The 19,677-nt window shown below is 42.8% G+C and overlaps 1 protein-coding gene across 1 annotated transcript in view; it reads left to right on the forward strand.

Annotated features, from left to right (window-relative positions):
* The window catches only part of COG6 (component of oligomeric golgi complex 6), a 284,653-nt gene that overhangs the window by 189,946 nt on the left and 75,030 nt on the right, over window positions 1-19,677 (forward strand). Inside the window, exons 11-13 of the mRNA XM_029602762.1 lie at window positions 9,907-9,971; window positions 16,929-17,020; window positions 18,819-18,936. Coding sequence (XP_029458622.1) covers window positions 9,907-9,971; window positions 16,929-17,020; window positions 18,819-18,936 — 275 coding nt within the window. The remainder of the gene's footprint in view (window positions 1-9,906; window positions 9,972-16,928; window positions 17,021-18,818; window positions 18,937-19,677) is intronic.

A 19,677-nucleotide genomic window follows, 5' to 3' on the forward strand; every position in this document is an offset into this window, starting at 1 on the left:
TCCGTTCATGCAAAATGACAGCTTGTTCTCAATGAATGTTTGAGGTGCCGACTCGACAGCGGCCGTGTTTCGCAGCCTACTGGCTGCTTCTTCAGGAGTCAAAGCTCTAAATATGTAATCTAAAAGACATAACAAACAATTGGTATGTGTCTATAATGGGAAACCAATACTTAACTGACAACGGTGCGTTGTCAGTTAAGTATTGGTTTCCCATTATAGACACATACCAATTGTCGGACTCATTATATAAGGATTCTGAATTCATGAACGGGGATAAACCACTAAATGTGTGATCAGTGATTATCACATTCAGTTTTTGAAAATTTCTGGAGTAACAGTCTTGTGTAAATTTATTAATTAGCACATGTTTGTATTTGAAGAATTAGATGTATAATTACATTCATGATATAAAAAAACATTGGTTTATTAACATCTCAAACTTCATGCAAATTTTTATTGTGTCGTATGGGTATGAATGCGCTAGCTTAGTTTTAATTTGTCTATGTAGGGTTATGGGGGGTTTTCTATACCAATAAATATAATATTTATGCTATTTAATGTCTCTCTATTTTGTTATATGTTGATGACAGTGATATAGGGAGTAGTACTTTAAATTGCCCTTTGTGTTGTTATACCTAGTTTAGTTTAGTGGCCAGGGTTCGAAACTCAGTGGCATAGTCCATTAATGATAGGCTTCCTTGGTGCAGGTGCAGGAGGTCTGATCCCATTGAGGGTGGTCGGCCTGGCTCATCAAAAACCTGCTTGAAGGCCGAAACAAAACATTGGAGGTCTGTGAGAAGAGCATCAGAGCTCTTCCACAGGGGGGAAGCCCAGGCCAGAGTCTTACCATCGAGGAGAGAGAGAATGAATGTCGCCTTGACTGAGTAATTTGAGAAGAGTATTGACTGGTGGGAAAAATGCATATGGCATTTATTCAGGAATCCCCGGCATTGTTTAGGGTCTCCGGCATAACAGGGTGGAGCTGGCAATGAAATTGCTGTCTGACAGGGGTCAGGAACCAGCACAGGAACTGCAGCTGGTGGGGAGGGGAGGGGTGGGGGTGGGGGGCAGTGGGTAGGGTCAACGAGTCCAGGCATGTGGCGAGGTGATTCATGTGTGCAGGGTCTGCAGTTTCTGGGCTAGGCTGGGAATGGCTTTCAACGTGGCTAGATCCACTGGGTCCATGGCCTTGGCAATCTGTTGCAAGTGTGGACACTTGGGCCGAGGTGAAGTTAGTGCTACCTGCAGGGAGGAGCCCTGCAGGTCCTCACCATTGGTGGACAGAGCTGGCAGGAGCAGAGGCTCAACAGGAGATTCACCAATACCAGCCCATGTTCCCTGCAGGTTGAGCCCTTGGATGCCAAGGCCGGCTAGACTTAGGCGCGGGCCTCTGGATGGTGAGGAATCCTAGCGAGAAGAAGATAAGTCTGTTCAGGCTGAGGACGGGGCAGACAGCAGAGACGAGGACAAAACAGAGGTCAGAGCAGGCAGCAATTAATGAGATCAAAAGGAGGTCTGAGGTCAGCCAAGAATCCAAAATGAAATTGAAGCTGGGGTCCACTAGGTCCAAAGCCGACGAGTCAATCCGGAAAGAAGAAGACTGGGAAAGAACAGCAAGAGGAACAAAGACAGATGAGGAACCACTAGATGAAAGACATAGGACCACCGAGGAAGCAGGAACAGGAACACAGGCAGGATCAGGAACCAGCATCAACGTGGCAAACAGCTACTCCAAGGAGTGGGCCCTATTGTCAAGGCGAGGCTGGAATAACTGAGGAGCCCTCCTATAGGGCAGAGCTGCTGACGTCATCAGTAAGGGCTGAGGGGCTTTTTCCAAGAGAGACGTGCGCCTAGAGACATCAGCAGTATCTGGGCCAAGGAAGACGGTCAGTGTTGGCATTCAGCCGTGTGCAGCGAGCCGACAGAGCACTTGGCGCCATTCCCTCATGGCAGCAAGACTTGGCGGCAGGAGTGCAGCATACACACTCGATGGGTCAAGAAGTGAGTGCAGCGGGCTGCGGGAATCTCCTGCGGTCCGCCGAGCATAATACCCTTTTGGTTACTCAACCTTTGCTCCCACTCACTACCTCACAGGGTCTCTTCTCACTGGGGAAGGATGGGAGCCCCTTCAACGCATCACCACAGAGTGCTACTGTATATGGCTGGTGTTAGCTTTTTTGCTGCCCTGTGAGAGCAATTACCATGCTGGCCCCTCCTCATTCTGTTTTGTTTTGTTTTTTAGCATTTAATTTGTATTATTTTTTTAAACAGAGCCAAGAGTATTAGGTACCCTAAGTAAATCTTACAGCTTTGTGCCCAGGCCTCTCCACCCCCACCACAGCCCTCTCTACACAAAATTTAAAATTATGCATTTATAATATAAGATTTTACATAAAAAAGGACACAAAAAGTACAGTCTTTTGAAGTAAAAATATCACAACATGTATATTATATTTATATGTACTGCTGTGGTATCAACCAGAAAACCCTGCATAAAAGCCAAAAAGACACTTGGATCGTATGTTTTAGGAGTTTTGTAATGCATATTGGGCGTGGGTTTGGTCTTCAGAAAGCCATGAGAAAACTAAAATAAAATTACAATATAATAAACCTCCCATTCCAAAATAGCACTAACTACCAGCACTTAAACAGTTACAACCCTATCTATGAAAAGGCAGCATTGCAAATATTACACCAGGCCTTAAAACACAAAAATACCACTTATCAGGAAACGGAACAAACCAAGCTGCTATAGATCCCTACACAGAAACTACAAGCTCGCAGAATGCTTCACCTCATCACACATGCAGAACACAGACAGTTCCTCACTAAATACAGAATATAGAGACCATAAATAGAAGCATACAAACAAAAACTGAACTGGAAATCTCAACAAGTCATACTTTGTATGTAGTGCACCAATGGAAAAACAGAAACATCACCATTCTTCAGAAAACATCAAACAATTAAATCAAGAAGTCTAAAGCCTCAAGTATAATGGTAAAACCATACTAATAAAAATATTTCAAAACAGCTGATGACCAGAACAATATCCAGTAATTAAAAACACATATATTATTATTTTTTACATTTCCCAAATACCAATAAAATATTTCAAAACATCATACAGATCAAATAACATCCGATTATTAAAATCAATAAGCATTTCCAACGCTGCTGCCGCTTGCTGTTAAGACCTGCGCAATCGGCGCCGAGCCCCGCCGGGGGAAGGTTTGAAAAATCACCCTCCTCACCCAGGAGGCCCAGCGCAGACAGCGAGGCAAAAGTTAAGTTTAAAATTAAGCTTTTGCTAACTTTTCTCCGCGCCAAAAATCGCCGCGATCGGAAGCCCCGCCCGCCGAAGCAAGCCTCCAATAGGAGCCAGCCCAGAGGGGCTTTAAATCTGAGTCAGACCGGCACCGCGCGCCGTGCGTCGCGCGCCTAAGGAGCGAGACAAGGGAGCGCGACAAAGGGGCCTGCCCCTTTGTCTCGCCCCTTCGTAGGCCCCGAGCCATACCCGCGGAATAACCTAAATCTACAACAAAGGTAGCAGCTAGCAAAGGTACGGAGCCTACCGATTCAGCCGTATGGAATAAGCCCCTCTCAACCAACCTCATCCATCCCAATCTCTACAGCGTCGTAACAGACACCTACAATAAGACTCTCACCCTGTCAGAACGCCAGTCGTACAACCTCGCTACCTCCGCACCCGAACCTCGATCCATTCACCCTTCTCACCTGCAGCCTCACCTGCAAGCCTCCAGCATTCATCCAGCCTCTTCTGCAAGCTTCCAGCATTCATCCAGACTCACCTGCAAGCTTCCAGCATTCATCCAGCCTCTTCTGCAAGCTTCCAGCATTCATCCAGACTCACCTGCAAGCTTCCAGCATTCATCCAGACTCACCTGCAAGCTTCCAGCATTCATCCAGACTCACCTGCAAGCTTCCAGCATTCATCCAGCCTCTTCTGCAAGCTTCCAGCATTCATCCAGCCTCTTCTGCAAGCTTCCAGCATTCTTCCAGCCTCCTCTACAAGCTTCCAGCATTCTTCCAGCCTCACCTGCAAGCTACAAACACTCCTCCATCCTCACATGCAAGCTACAAACACTCATCCATTCTCACATGCAAGCTACAAACACTCCTCCATTCTCACATGCAAGCTACAAACACTCATCCATTCTCACATGCAAGCTACAAACACTCATCCATTCTCACATGCAAGCTACAAACACTCATCCATTCTCACATGCAAGCTACAAACACTCATCCATTCTCACATGCAAGCTACAAACACTCATCCATTCTCACCGGCAAGCATCCAGCATCCAGCCAGCCTCACCGGCAAGCATCCAGCATCCAGCCAGCCTCACCGGCAAGCTCCCAGCATCCAGCCAGCCTCACCTGCTAGCTTCCAGCATTCATACAGCCTTACCTGCAAATTTACAGCAGTCATCCAGCCTCACCTACAAGCTTCTAGCACTCTTCATGACCCACCTGCAAGCTTCAAGTACTCATACACCATCCCCTGCAAGCCTCTAGCTTTCATCAAACCTGCACATACAAGCCTCCAACTTCCACATAGCCCCTCCTTCTTAATCATTCTAACCTCGCAACATAGTCCCTACAAATGGCCCCATTTTTCACAATTCCAATTCTTCAACATTATACACCACCTAAAAGAATTTCTTTCCGACATGCCCAACAACACAACCTTAAATCCCTCTCTTCAACTTTGATCACTCCTTCCACGCAACTTCTAGGCCTCACCCTTTTCTCTTTAAGCCTTTTCAATGCCCAATCTCTAACGAAGAAGTCTGTAATCTTAAATGACTACCTCACCGACGTGAAACCGGAGATATGTGCAATCACTGAAACTTGGTTAAAACCATCAGACACAGCAATAATTAATCAACTACCTACAGAGGCTTACAACTTCTTCTCGCTTCCTCGTCAAAAAAAAAAGGGAGGAGGTATTCTTCTAGCAACTAAAAAGGACCTCAGATTCTCTCTACATCAATCCAATTCCAATTCAAAACTTGAATTCGGCTTCTTCACCTCAGACAAGCTCCAAATCCTTCTCGTATATGCTCCCCCAGGACTCTTGGAATCAGATGCTTCACCACTGGTCGAACTAACCTCCTCCCTCATCAACTTTGACTTACCAGCTATCATTCTAGGTGATTTCAACATGCACGTTGATAACCCTACCCTATCACCTAACTGTGAAACACTTCTCACAGCCTTCACAGCACTAGGCTTCACTCAATTAGTTAACAAACCTACCCACAAAGCTGGCCACACGCTAGACCTGATCTTCGTTAACGCTGCAATCAAGCCCGCATCTATCCCAAATTGCACTAAGGTCCCGTGGTCAGATCACTACCTCATAACAACTTCATTCTCTATAAAAGATACCAACCCAGCTTGCACTCCTTCGCCCTCCTTCAATTACAGGAAAACTTGCTCCCCAGAAGACCTTAACAATCACCTTTCACCACTACTCCACCAACTGGACCTTACAGATCCCAACGCAGCGCTTCGATCATGGAATACAATCACCGAAGCTATAGCTAACAAGCTATGCCCCCCTATTACAAAAAAACCACACCAGAATTCCTCCAAAAGACAGCCATGGTTCTCTTCAGAACTAAGAAAGCTCAAACTCCAACTAAGACAAAATGAGGCTAAATGGCGCAAAAACCCAGGAACCAACACCCTTTCAATCTACAAATCATCTCTGCAGCAATACAAATCAAGCACTTTAAGATCCAAGAGGGACTACTACGCCTCGAAGATACACAACCTTGTATTCGATGCCAAAGCCCTCTTCAGCTATGTAGCCAACCTCACACAATTAAACCAACCAGAGATTGCTCATGACCAAGCTCAATCGAAAGCGGAAGAATTAGCTCTATTCTTCAGCAACAAAATCAATACTCTTCTATCACAGCTCCCCACGAACCCCACTGTTCCACTAACCACTCCTCAACCCTCAATCAACTACACTCGGTTAGAAGAACTTGACACAACTTCACCCATTGAGATCCAAGGAATTCTTAGGAAAATGAAACCTTCCTCTCACCCTTCAGATCACATCCCAGCCAAACTACTACTATCAATTCCAGAATCTATCTCCAAAACCTTGGCAGATATCATAAATTGCTCCCTTACACAAGGATTCTACCCTGACAACCTCAAACTTGCCTCACTCAAACCCCTGCTCAAAAAAACCAAATCTCGACCCAAACGATTCTAACAACTTTAGACCGATAGCCAACCTCCCATTCATAGCCAAGATAATGGAAAAATTGGTAAACTCACGACTCTCAAACTACATTGAAGATAATAACCTTCTATTCCCATCACAATACGGATTCCGTAAAACTTTAAGCACAGAAGCCCTCCTCATCTCTATGACTGACCACATCATCCTAGGCTTAGACAAAGGACAAGCCTTCCTTCTGATACTACTCGACCTTTCGTCTGCATTTGATACGGTTAATCACTCCCTTCTCATCAACCAACTAACAGCCATAGGTATCTCAGGCACTGCCCTATCATGGTTCAGAACCTTCCTCAGCAACAGAGGATATAAGGTTAAGATTCATAATAAAGAATCCTCTCTTCACCCCGCGTCAGTAGGAGTCCCTCAGGGCTCATCCCTGTCTCCTACCTTGTTCAACATTTATCTGTTACCCTTATGTAAACTTCTCACCGACCTCAATCTCAAACACTTCCTCTATGCAGACGATATCCAGGTCTTGATCCCCATCGAAGAGTCACTCGCAAAAACTCTGTCTCACTGGGAAACCTGCCTCCAAAAGATCAAACAGCTTCTCACAAGTCTCAACCTGATACTAAATTCATCAAAAACGGAACTTCTACTCATCACACCAGAAAACAGCTCCCTCACACTCACCCATCCTACCGTACCAAATACTACACAAGTAAGAGACCTAGGAGTTCTAATTGACAATCACCTAAACCTGAAAGCCAACATCAACAAAACCACCAGAGACTGCTTTTATAAGCTCCAAGTGCTGAAAAGAATACGACCTCTCTTCCACACACATGACTTTAGAACGATTCTACAATCAATCATTTTCGCAAAGCTGGACTATTGTAACACCATCATGCTAGGTCTCCCCTCATCACACACCAAACCATTGCAAATGGTCCAAAATGCCTCCGCCCGTATACTCACTAACACCAGGAGAAGAGAACACATAACCCCTATCCTGATGGACCTTCATTGGCTGCCCATACACTTCAGAATAATCTACAAGGCCATTCTCACCATTTTCAAAAACATCCATCAATTAGCTCCAATCGATCTCCATATCCCCCTCCGATTACACCACTCTACAAGACCGACAAGAGATGCTTACAAAGGTTCACTTCAAGTACCTCCAGCCAAAACTACCAGACACATCACGCTTAGAGATCGGGCATTCTCCACAGCCGGTCCAACTTTATGGAACTCCATTCCCCCGGATCTTAGAATGGAACCCAGCATCTCAACATTCAAGAAAAAACTCAAGACGTGGCTGTTCACGCAGGCATTTCCTAACTCCAACATTATTTAATCTCCCATCAATCAACACGCTTCGCTAGTAATAACGTTAATAAATGTTATTTATTCAATGCTATCTATACTTATATATAATTATCTGATCTTCATTTTCCTTCTCACTCCAAGTTATTGATTTCCTTGTTATATGTAACTGCTTTTTCTGCACTATTGTTCAAATTGTAAAGTTTTATTATTATTGCACCCCTGTTTCTTGTGAACCAGCATGATGGGACTATCGTCTTGAATGTTGGTATATAAAAAAACTTAAATAAATAAATTAAATAAATAAATTAAAAAAAAATCAGTTTTACTCCATACCTGAGAACATTTGACTTCCAGTCACCCTGAGATTGTCAAGGATTAGTAGGAGGGGAAGGGAAGTGCACAGACTTTCTCCTCTCTCATATACACACATGTTCATTCTGATGCTCATATACACAAACACTCTTTCAAAACTCACATAGGGTCATTGATATACACATACATGTTGGCTCCCTCCCTCTCTCTCAGGCACACATGCACACTGGCTCCCTATCTCTCAAGCACACACACACACACACTGACTCTCTCTCATTCAAACAGACAGACAGACACACATTGCGCGCTTCTCTCTCTTGCAGACACATGCTGACTCACTGTCAGACACACACACATACCCACACACTCTCCCTCAGTTTGGATAAGATCCCCGGGCCTTCTCCTCTTGAGCTGCCTAGCCTGGTGTGATCCTATGGCAACCGCTGGGCAGGATGGGATCCCCAGCAGCTGCGCGGGCCTCCTGCAGTTTGGCCGCTGAGCAGGATGGGATTCACCCTGTGACCATGGGGCCTCTTCCACTTGGACCGCTGTGCCTGATGCGATCCTTTGGTGACCATGGGACCTCTTTCATTTTGGCTGGCTGTGCAGGCCTTCTGCAGTTTAGCCACCAGGCAGGATGGGATCTCCCGGCAGCAATGGGCATCTAAAATTGGTGGTACTTGGCACACATCTTTCTAAAGTTGGTGGTGCCTGTGCACCACTGTGCACAATGGACAAGTATGCCCCTGAACATACAATAAATTACATGAAACTATTCATCAATAAATTATACACAACAACATGGATATCCAGAAAATAGCATAACACAAAATAACTCTCTTCAATACACTTTTAAAATACTTACAAACATAAATGCTGTACTGTGGATAGATTTGAAAGTTGAGTTCCCTGTTAGCAAGAACTAAATTTTCTTTACCAATTCCTACATGGGATTTAAATCTGGTTTTGAATTCTGTGATGCAATCTCATTTTGAGCCATTCAGTTCAACTAGCCCTTAGTTGCTTTCTTGGTTACTGTGTGTTAAACAAGAGCAGTTAGAGACTGATATTTAAAAAAACTAAGGCCTTAAATTTAGGGACCTGAGATAGATTCCTGAGTTATATTCCTAGGAGCCTAAATTTTCATCTGAAAATTCATTTAAATGTGTAATCCCCGAAACTTAGGTACCTATTCATTTGCTTAGATTTAGGATCCCATTAGATGCCTAGTGCTAAAAATCAGTTCTAAGTACCTAACTTTCTTTTCTAACCAAATTCTGCCCCTTTAGTCACCCACTTCGTAGGGTCATAAATTTAGGAGCCTAGTGAAAATAGACACCTAAAATTAGGTACTGAAACCTAATAAATATTCATCAGCTGATGCCAAGTTTGGAAGAAGGGTTCTTCAGAATATGATGATCTCAAATCCTCGAAAAGCTGCTTTTGTACGTCCCCTAGTGCAGACTATGTGAGAGTGAAATAGAATTAGAATTTTATCTTACCATCTTAACTCTCATACAATATGCACCCGTAGTTGCAAAACCTGGCCTGTTGAGCCTACTGTCAGTCTACCCACAATAAATAGGCATAAAATATATTTGCCTAGATTGGAAACCCAGTGTATCCAATTTTATCTCTCACATATTTGTTGTGAATATCCTGAAAACCTGATTTGCTGTGGGTTAGCAAGGACAGATTGGGGAACTAGTCGGTGCCATCCTTTCCAAAATAGAAGATATACTTACTTTTTTTTTATGTTGACTGTTACATAATTAGGTATAAGGGTTGACAATTTATTCCTTTTGAGTATCTTTTAGATCACATTGCTTACGAAATACTCAGAATTGGGGATAAGCTCTCTGCAGCATAACATCACTTGAACCAAGAGGAGGTGAAATCTCAAGTCCTTAATGGAGGAAAAGCATTTGATCTCAAATTACCATGACCTGTATGCAATGTCTCTGGGGCAGACTGTGGGAGAGTTAATAGAATTGTAATTGACAGTAAGACAAAATTTCCTATTTTGTTTATTTTAGGTGTGGAAGAGAATATTCAGGAAGTAGTTGGACACATCACAGAAGGTGTCTGCAGACCTCTCAAGGTGGGATATTTTGGTTTTATGTGACTGTGGCAGCTTTTCATAAAAAGCATAAATGAAGTATTATCACCTTAGCGCATACTGTTAATTACACATTGCTTTTCTGCTTGGTAAAATATGGATATCATTAAAATGCAGTGGCATACTAAGGGAGGATGAGGGAGATAGTCTGCCCTGGGTGACAGCCAGGAGGGGGCTATCATCAGGAGACCTTCACCCCACCCAGGACTACCGACAGAGCCCCTTATGTTGGCAGCCAAAAAGAAGAAACTGACTGCTAGCAGAGACCAAAATCATCCTTGGGGGGTGGTGGAGGTGGACTAAATAGGGCAATTGCCCTGGAATCTGCAGTTTCATGGTGTCCCCCCCATAGACACCTCCTTACACTGCTGGAAGGACTCCAGTAGCCCCAAGCAGCTTTGGCTACATATTGTCAGGAAGCATTATCAGCATACAGAGTCTTGAGAAAGGGAACCCCTCTTGTCCTTCAATCACAGGTGGGGGGCCATTCTCTTGCTGATTTGCCCTGAGCCCTGCACTATCTAAGGTCATCCCTGGTGTAGAACCTATCCACCAACAGCCAAAGAGTGGAACAGGCCCCCAGGGCCACTGTCAACATCTAGGAAGAGACCCAATGTGAGTCAGGGAGTACACATGAGTGTATGAGAGTAATAGAGCATGTAAAAGAGAGAGTGAGAGTATAGGTGTGTGAGACAGTGAGAGTGTGTGTGTGTTGTGTGTGTGTGTGTAAGAGAGAGTATGCATAAGAGATCAGAGTGTATGTGTATGAGAAAGCGAGAGCATATATGAGAGAGAGCATGTATGAATGTGTGAGCAAGAGAGAGAGCAATTATGAGTGTGCATTTGTGTGAGAGAGAGAGCATTTATGAGTGAGTGATTTTATTGTTTGATAGAATGGTGATTATTTTTCCATTGTTGAACTGCATCCAGAGTCTGGCTTGTAGTGGTTTCCAGTTAAATTTTTGTCTGCATATTTCTATTTCTACTGTGTGGACTCTTTAATATGTATTTTGTGAGAGTCTGTGCTTGACTGAGATGAGGTATTCTGCTAGCATTTAGTTTCTGTATAGAGATCTATAGCAGCTTGGCTTGTTCTGTTTTCCTAATAGGAGATGTTTTTAGGGCCCAATATAATATTTACAGTATTGCCTTTATGAGTATTACAGATGTTAGATGTTTTGTTGATTATTTTATTTGACTGTTGTACATTGCCTTGGTCGATTTAAATCGGTAAGGCAGTTTATAAATAACTTAAAAATTAAATAAATATATAAATAAATAGGATTGTTGCTTTGTGAGTGCTGGCAGTTAGTGTTTTGCTATGGGATGTTTACTAGCTATACAGCTTCTCCACTTCCCCCACAGCATCCCATCTCTCACCCCCCTGGGTTGTATATTTGTGTGAATGGGAGCCTGCCTGGTTTGTGTATGAAGAAAGTTTATACTACCCCTGTAATCCAAGACAAACCCAGGGTGACTGGAAATCAAAAGAATCTAGGTATGGAGAGTGGGGAATTTTTCCATCCTTATTATTTTTAATTATTGGGTATCTGTTATGTCTGCCATTTTGAAATATTTTATTGCTGCTTAGAAAAATTTTAAAATGTTATATGAGCTCTTAATTATTGGATATTATTCTATTCATAAGCTTATTGGAAATATTATTATTTGTATAGTTTTATTAGTTTTGAGTGAGGGCTTTCAGGGACACTCCTTCAACCTGTTAGGGTAAGCATCGATACTCACTATGGATCCCTTCTAGAGAAGTGACTTCTTTTCCCAATATGCTTCTTTTGCCCTCTTGCCAATTAAACTTGGAGTAGGGGTTACAGAGTCATGCTCATCCCCTCTCACTAGGGTTACTTCTAACCAATCCCCAATTACCATAACCACCCACTGTGCCCTTTGCCCAGTATCAACACATTGTTCTTTATATGATTCCTTCTGAAGCTCTGACTCCCAACATCTTCCTCAAGGTCCATAGTTTCTGGAATCCCTTCCTCAAGGACTCTCTTGTCTCCACTTGGGTGCTGCTGCTTCTTCTGGAAAACTCATTGTTCTCCCTCAGGCTCTCCGATTGTAGTTTCTCTTCTTCTTGCTCTATAACCTATAGTTCTCCTTCTCTCACTGTTACAGGCTTCAGCTCTTTTCCAGCTTTTACTACAGCATCTTCTGACTGCTCTGTGCCATCTCCATCTGCAGCACCTCCTTCTAGCCATTCTGCAGGGCCTCTGTCTGGCCACTCTGCAGTGCCTTCATCTGGCTTCTCTATGCTGCCTTCCTCAGTCCAGTCTGTGTTGCCTCCATCAGGCCAAACTTTATTGCCTCCTTCAGGCCTCCTTCAGGCCACCACGACCTGCCTTGCATATAAGCCATAGTCACTGCAGGTTCATTCAACTGGCTTCCATTCTCTTTTCTTGTAGTCAGCTGTGCCTGTTCTTGCAGCTCTAGCTTTATTTCTGCCACCTGTTCCAGTGGTACGTTCACTGACTCCACGTCAGATTTTTTTTTTGTAGTACTGTCCCTGGCTCAGCACATTTGCTATCATTATTTTTCTCTTGCACCTCTGAATTTTTGTCCCTCTGGAGAGTAGAGCACCAGTCAGATGATTCTTAAGTCTGCTGTGCTTCCTCTTCATCCAGGTGCACTGAGTCCTTCCCTGGCCTTACTTCTGGGAGGCTGGCAGTTGGGAGCAAAAGTCCTGTTTCAAACTCTTTCATGGCACATGTCCAAGAAATCTGGCACCTTAAAGTACTCTCTTGCAGTTGCCTCTTTCCTTCCTGGAGTCTTTGAAGCATAAGTAACATTTTGGTGTACTTATGCTCTAGTACAGAGCAGGCTAGCTTTCTTCTAAAGGGCCATGCCCTGTTCAAACTCTTCCTTTCTTTTGTCTCTAGATAAAAAAGAATCCTGCTTGTCCAGCAAAAAATATCCTGCTTGTCCATAGACTCTGTCAAACCAGTCATAGTTATTCTTCTTACCTGCAATAAAGCTTTTAAAGCTACTTTTGCCTTCAGGCCCCAGGACACAATTCTTTGTATTCAAACAAAAAAGTTTTCCAACTGTTTTGCTTCTGTGCCCTACCTGAGCCACACTCTTTTAATCTTCTCAGTTCTGTATGCACACTCTTATCAGCATTGCTTCTTTGGGCAAGAATCACACAACTAACTTTTATTTTCTTCTTTAGTTTATTTTCCTCTTTTGGAGACTTGGGGTTTTGCCTATGCAGTTGTGCAGTGCATAAATCCCCAATTTTAACATCATATGTGGGATAGCCAAGTAAACCTTAGGCTGGAGACATAAGCCACACTAACTCCAGCCTTCTTTCTTAAAGGATTCCAGCTTTATTTATGACAGGAAACAGCCTTCACAAAATGTAATCTGCTTACCTTCAGTAGCATTCACTTCAGAACAGAGATGTTTTCAGGAGCTGCCTTCTACTGAAGGTGCAGGGCCTGTCTGTTCCCCTCTGGGCCTATGCCCTTATTCCTGCTCTCAGGGGATCCATCCACATAGCTACTGGTCTTTTTGGCTTTGAAGGGAACCAGCCCGCACAGGTTAAGGAGAGCTTTCAGAGACACTCCTTCACAGGGCATAATTCCAAACTCTCCGGAGAGCCAGAGATTAAGAAAACTTTTGAACAGATTTCCAGGGTCGTCTGATGGCCTTTCTTGTACAAGTATTGTACAACTTACATCTTAGCATGTCCAGTGTGTGCTAGAACCTAGGTCCCTCATGCCAAACCCTTGGGTGAATTTCACCCACTTCCGATTCCTTCTGCTCTGTGGACCCACCTCTCCGCAAACTTCATCACGCCCCTTCCGATTTCCACTGACTTAATGGTAGTGGACCGTTTCTCTTGTATTGCGCACTTTATTCTCATCTCTAAACTGCCTTCGGCCCCTCAACTGGCTGTCATCTTTATTAGGGAGGTGGTCCATTTATATGGAATCCCAAACACTATTATATTGGATCGAGGTCCCCAATTTGTTGCCAGATTTTGGAGGGTCTTTTATAAAGATATGGGTATCAACGTATATTTCTTTTCATGATATCATCCCCAGACTAATGGCCTTACTGAGAGGGTCAGCCAAGATCTGAGCAGTTCCTCAGGTATTTTGTCTCTGCTCGTGAATGATTGGGTCATATTTCTTCTTTGAGCCGAGAGAGTCAACCAAGATCTTGAGCAATTCCTCAGGTGTTTTGTCTTTGCTCATCAGTATGATTGGTCAAATTGCTCCCTAGGGCTGAGTTTGCTCACAACAGTCATGCACGTGAACCTACAGGAGTTTCTTCATTCTTCACAGTCTTCCTCCTTTCGTTGCAGCCACTGAAATTCCCATGACCAGTGATTTGATGCAACACTTCCAGAAAACCTGGGGACAGGTGTGCAATAACTTGTAGAGAACCATGATGACTGTCATCATAGATATGAACCCATTTTCAGGTCTGGCTATTTATAGAAATCTTACGTTTGAGGCTCCCCTGTGATACACTGAATCTCAACTATATAGGGTCATATCCCATTACTGAGAAAATTAATCCAGTAACCTTGTACCTTGAACTGCCCAACCATCTTCTTTTCACGTCTCGTTGTTGGCCAGCTACGCCAGATCCCTTCAATAGGCAAGGAACACCTCCAGACCCAGTTCTGATCAATGGCCAGCCTAAATCCAAGGCTGAGAAGATTTTTTACCCTCAAATGTCCCATAAGAGCATACAGTATCTCATCCATTGAAAGGGGTATAGCCCCAAAGAGAGATCTTAGATTGACAGATGTTATAAATCAACACCAGAGGCCATCCAGAAGCTGTCCCCGAAAGGGGAGGTATTGTGAGGATCCGTTGCCAAATTATCTCCGGCTTGCAGGTGATTCCATGAGCCAGTTAAGATGGTCTGTTTACTCCTCCCAACTTTGTGCCCCCTCCTCCCCCAGTAGCTATCTTGTTTCTTTTTAGATATGCATTTGTACTCTGGTTTAGTGTCAGTCAATTGCCAGAGCTTGGTCCTACTTTCTGGTCGTTGTATGTGGTTCTGTTCCTGTTACCTGAACTCAGAAGACTTCATTGCCTCCAGCATTTCTGCTTGACCTCCTTCATGCTTCTGGTTTCTTGATGGACTCCAGCCTCCCATTCTGTTCCAGACTTCTAGCTCCTTGCTTGGATTGGGGCTTACCTTCGTTACCCATGCCTCACCGGCTTAACCCGAGGGGAAGGTGGTTGGTGCAGGCAGAAGATACCTAGCTTCTCTGCCCTCACAATTTGTCTTCCTGGTCTTGCTTCTCCAGACATCTGGCCGCTCATTCCTGGGACCACCCACCAATGACTGAACATCACAACCCCCACCCAGTGAACTCTCAAAAGGACATTCATCTCCAAAATAGAACCAACCAGCCTACCTTCTCCTGCAGGACACCGCCAAAGTCCAGAGGAGGTGTGGCTTGGAGGGGATAAGCAGCAAAGTTTTCACATTCTCACTTTTGGGGAATGGTACTTGCTTATGGGTTTGGGGAAGAGGGTTTGGATCTCTGTCAGGGCTTTAGGCATCTTTCACTATCCTGGCCGGGAGAGAGGGGAGAGGCCAAATTTTCCTAGCTGCCTAAAGTGCACTTGCAGTATTCACTAAAGTGTGTTACTCACATATCACAATTTAGTGAATATCGTGGGAACTAAAGTGCCTTTAAACCTTGGATTTTAACACACTTTAGTAAATAGAATTATTTGTATTTTTCTTTAGTTCCGATTCCTGTTTTTTTTTTAAATATGCATCTCTAGCCTGCAGTGTATTAGCGCAGTGGTTTCCAAACCTGTCCTGGGGGACCTCCAGCCAGTCGGGTTTTCAGGATATCCACAATGAATATACTTGAGGGAGATCTTCAAAAATCGCTTCCATTGCATGCAAATTTATCTCATGCATATTCATTGCGGATATCCTGAAAACCCAACTGACTGGTGGTCCCCAAGGACAGGTTTGGGAGCCATTTTTCTAGTGTGAGCACAAGGCTGCTTTTTCTTTTTGAAATGGTATTTTATGAAATTATATCACATAACATAACCGGAACTCAATAATTTAATACTGGGTAAAGGGAGTGGGTAGCTCCATGTTAGGACAAACAATCTCCTTTTAAGAAGATAGGACACTGGATACTATTAAAATGTATATGGCATGCTTATGAATATATTAACATTGACTTCAAATATATGTACACACAAGTACTTTATTTCTCCTTTTGGAAAAGAGTAGACATGAGAAAAAAATTAAGCTGAGGACTAATATCTGGCAAAGTAAAGGGAGAAATAAGTTGCTGAAGTACCATTCACAAGCCCTGAGAAAACACAAAACTTAGTTCTGCTTGCACTGTAGCACATATCTGATTGATCAGAGGAATGGCATTGAAAATTGTACTGTCCCCTTAGTTGCTGCCTTTTCTGTAGTATTTGGTCTATACATGGGAATGGGTATGAGAGAGAAATATTAAAATACATGGAGGCAGGCAGTCCGATGGGAAGTGAATAATGAGGACTTGCAAGGTACGAACGCAAAACAGAAACCCAACAACTATTGAGAAAATGTGGCTTTTCCAGGTCTTGCTAGTGGCAATCTGTTCTAGTTTAGGGAATTTGCAGCTGCTTTTGCTGTTCAGTGCTGAGTAGAATTCCAGTTAGTACTGGTAGGAGTCCATGAAATTAGCTCATTGTCAGCAGAAACAAATACCATGTGTAGAGCCTTGGGAACAAGGCAAGGAATGCACCTGCTTTTTAATACCTCACAGCTTAATCACTGAATAAAAATCAACCTCCTTAAGAAGGAATTGCAATGCTTAAAAATATGAAAATGTATTTTCTTCTCTTGATAAATAATATTCTGCTGCATACTCAAAATGAATGTATGTGTACAAACCTATTTTTTAAATACCTTTATGTTATGGATTTTTATCAGGTCCGAATTGAGCAAGTAATCATTGCAGAACCAGGAGCAGTTCTGTTGTATAAAATCTCGAATCTACTGAAGTTCTACCATCACACAATTGGGTAAATAAAATTCTACAGATAGTATTGTGTTTGTTATAAAGTTTTTCACTACATGCAGTATTTATGTCATTTTAATAGAGTGAGTAATAAGGTTTGGAATAACAATTTTTCTTTCATGAACTGGGAATGACCATATTACTCCTTGAGTGAGAAGTCTGTTTTTCCATCTCTAACTCTACAGACTCTTCTTTATATACCATGTTTTAAAAGAATAAAAGAAAAAGTACTATAATTTCTTATACTGAAATAGTACTCCACTTTGGTTTCACTTGCTTCCAATGAGCATCCAAGCTGAGAATTCTGATATGTTAACAGAGCTCCATGAAACTGCTTTTGTATTTATCTTAATAAGGAAATAGGTGAAAAGAAAGTATTCATCTTTAAAAATATGTATAGAGAGGTCTATATTCAGCATCACTTAGGGGCTCATTTATCAAAGTGCTATATGGCGTTTTTGCATGCATTAAGGTGTTTTCATGTGCGTTAAGCACCTTTAACACATGCGAAAATGCCTTTAATGCATGTGAAAGCACCATAACGCATGGTGCGATGCAAATGAGAAAAATAGGAGGAGTTTGGGGCGGGATTTGTGGCCAAGTGGGCTGGGCTCACAGTTTTGTGAAGCCCTATCACATGGCTTTAATGCTAATTAGGGCTTTATCGCGCGTTGCAATGTTTTCGCACATGCCATTTTTAGTAATTTTAAGCTCCTGGAGAGACAGCCTAGCTGCCAGGGCCCTTCTATAACCATTGGGGGGGGGGGGGGGGAGAGAGAGAGACTAGCCATAATGCCCTCATCCTAGGTAGGTATTTATATCTCTATAGGAGGCCCACCTAGTAACTCGAGGTGAGGTTTAGGTATTAGTGTAGGGGTTAGGAGCCACTTTGACATTCTTGACATTCAAAGTGAGACGTACGAACAGAACAGTGCTCTCTTGTGAAGATTTGATGACCTTCGGAGTGAGGAAACTCACCCAAAGATGAGATTTTACAATGTTCTCTCAACCTAGCTTGATGTTACCCAGGTAGAACTGTCCTAAAGTTATCTGTCTATAGTTAAGCAGCTGGTCCTATTGAATATACCTCCAAACTTAGCTGGATAAGTTTATCTGCCTAACTTTTCTATCCGGACTGTATCTGAATATGGACCTCCACATATATAGCAATATTCTATTTTTGCTATTTATGCGTGTGACCTTATATCAACTGAAATATTTACACCATATATACTGTGCAAATGCAGCTCATAAGATGACTGAAAAGAGTGCCATGTTTGGTCAATGAATGCTGTATGACTATTCCTGTTAAAGTATTCTGATAGATTTATCTAGAGGGCCAATTGTCAAAATGTAACTGGGCAGCAAAGATAACTGGCTAATTTTAAACAGATATCTTTAGGGGAATTTTCAGTGGAACCAGCCAGGTTTTTAGTTGAACATTTTCTTAAAACTAGCTAGTCAAAAATGTGGCTGGTTATGTTTAGTCCTCTTACTTACGTGACCAGGGTTGAGTGACTAAAAAGCAGGTTAATACTGAAAATTGTATCTAAACAGCTTAAGCCTGTCCAGGGAATTCCTCTGGAATTGCCATCTTTTTGCCTGGCTAAATTTAGCCACCTTTTGAATTTAGGTTGTGAAATGTAGCTACCCTGCAGGGGGAGACATTTTTAAAAGTTGCATTTAAACCCTCCAACTGAAAATTGATCCTCTGGTATCTACTTTGTGAAATGTTCTAGAAAAAAAAGCAAGAACTTATGTTTTCTATTTAACTTAATTGTCTGTTTTTGGGGGGTTTTCAGTGGTATCGTAGGAAACAGTGCAACTACCCTGTTAACAACAATTGAAGAAATGCATTTGTTAAGTAAAAAAATATTCTTCAATAGCCTGACTCTTCATGCAAGCAAACTGATGGACAAGGTACGCTTCATAAGAAAAACTTGCGATGTTTAGGTAAAACACTGTTAGACAATTTGAAGATGGACTTCAAAACTAAATGAATGTTTTAGAAGCTAGTTTATTCATTTTTTGTTTATTTATTTATTTTTACTGTGCCAAGAAAAGAAGAATGTGACAGATTTTACAATAGAGATTTGAACAGTTAATTGACAAAGAACAAAACTCTCTCTAATTTGCAGAGAGGTCAAATTTCAGCGGAGTTGGAAGCGGGAAGTTACCCCGGATAAGTTTAGCCAAGATATTCAGTGGGAGTTACCCTGGGTAAGGCTACTGCTGAGTATTACTTGCTGAACGTTATCCAGGTAACTTTAGGACAGCATTTTGTTTCAGCTGATGTACCTGAGTAAGGTTAGCACTTTCTTGCTCAATATCAGCTCTATTGGACTAAGTAAGCCCCACCCCCAGAATAACCCCCTGCCCTCCCCGTTTTTATCAGGCTAAATTTTACCTGGGTAAAATTTTGTCAGTCGATGGGACAGGAAATTTAAACTGGGGTTTGTCCAGACAAACCACTTTTAATATTGACCTCTTACGGGCCGATACAGTAAAAATCGCGGGAGAGTGGGCGAGTGCCCGATCTCCTGGCGCGCGATACAGTAAAATAATTTATTTAAAAGAGGGTCTGCGGCAAAAGGGTCAGCGCCACCGCTCCTATCTTTTTGGATAGGAGCGGTGGCGCTGACAGCCACGGGTTTGGAAACC

Source organism: Rhinatrema bivittatum, chromosome 5 (genome assembly GCF_901001135.1).
Source record: "Rhinatrema bivittatum chromosome 5, aRhiBiv1.1, whole genome shotgun sequence".
Classification (NCBI taxonomy): domain Eukaryota; kingdom Metazoa; phylum Chordata; class Amphibia; order Gymnophiona; family Rhinatrematidae; genus Rhinatrema; species Rhinatrema bivittatum.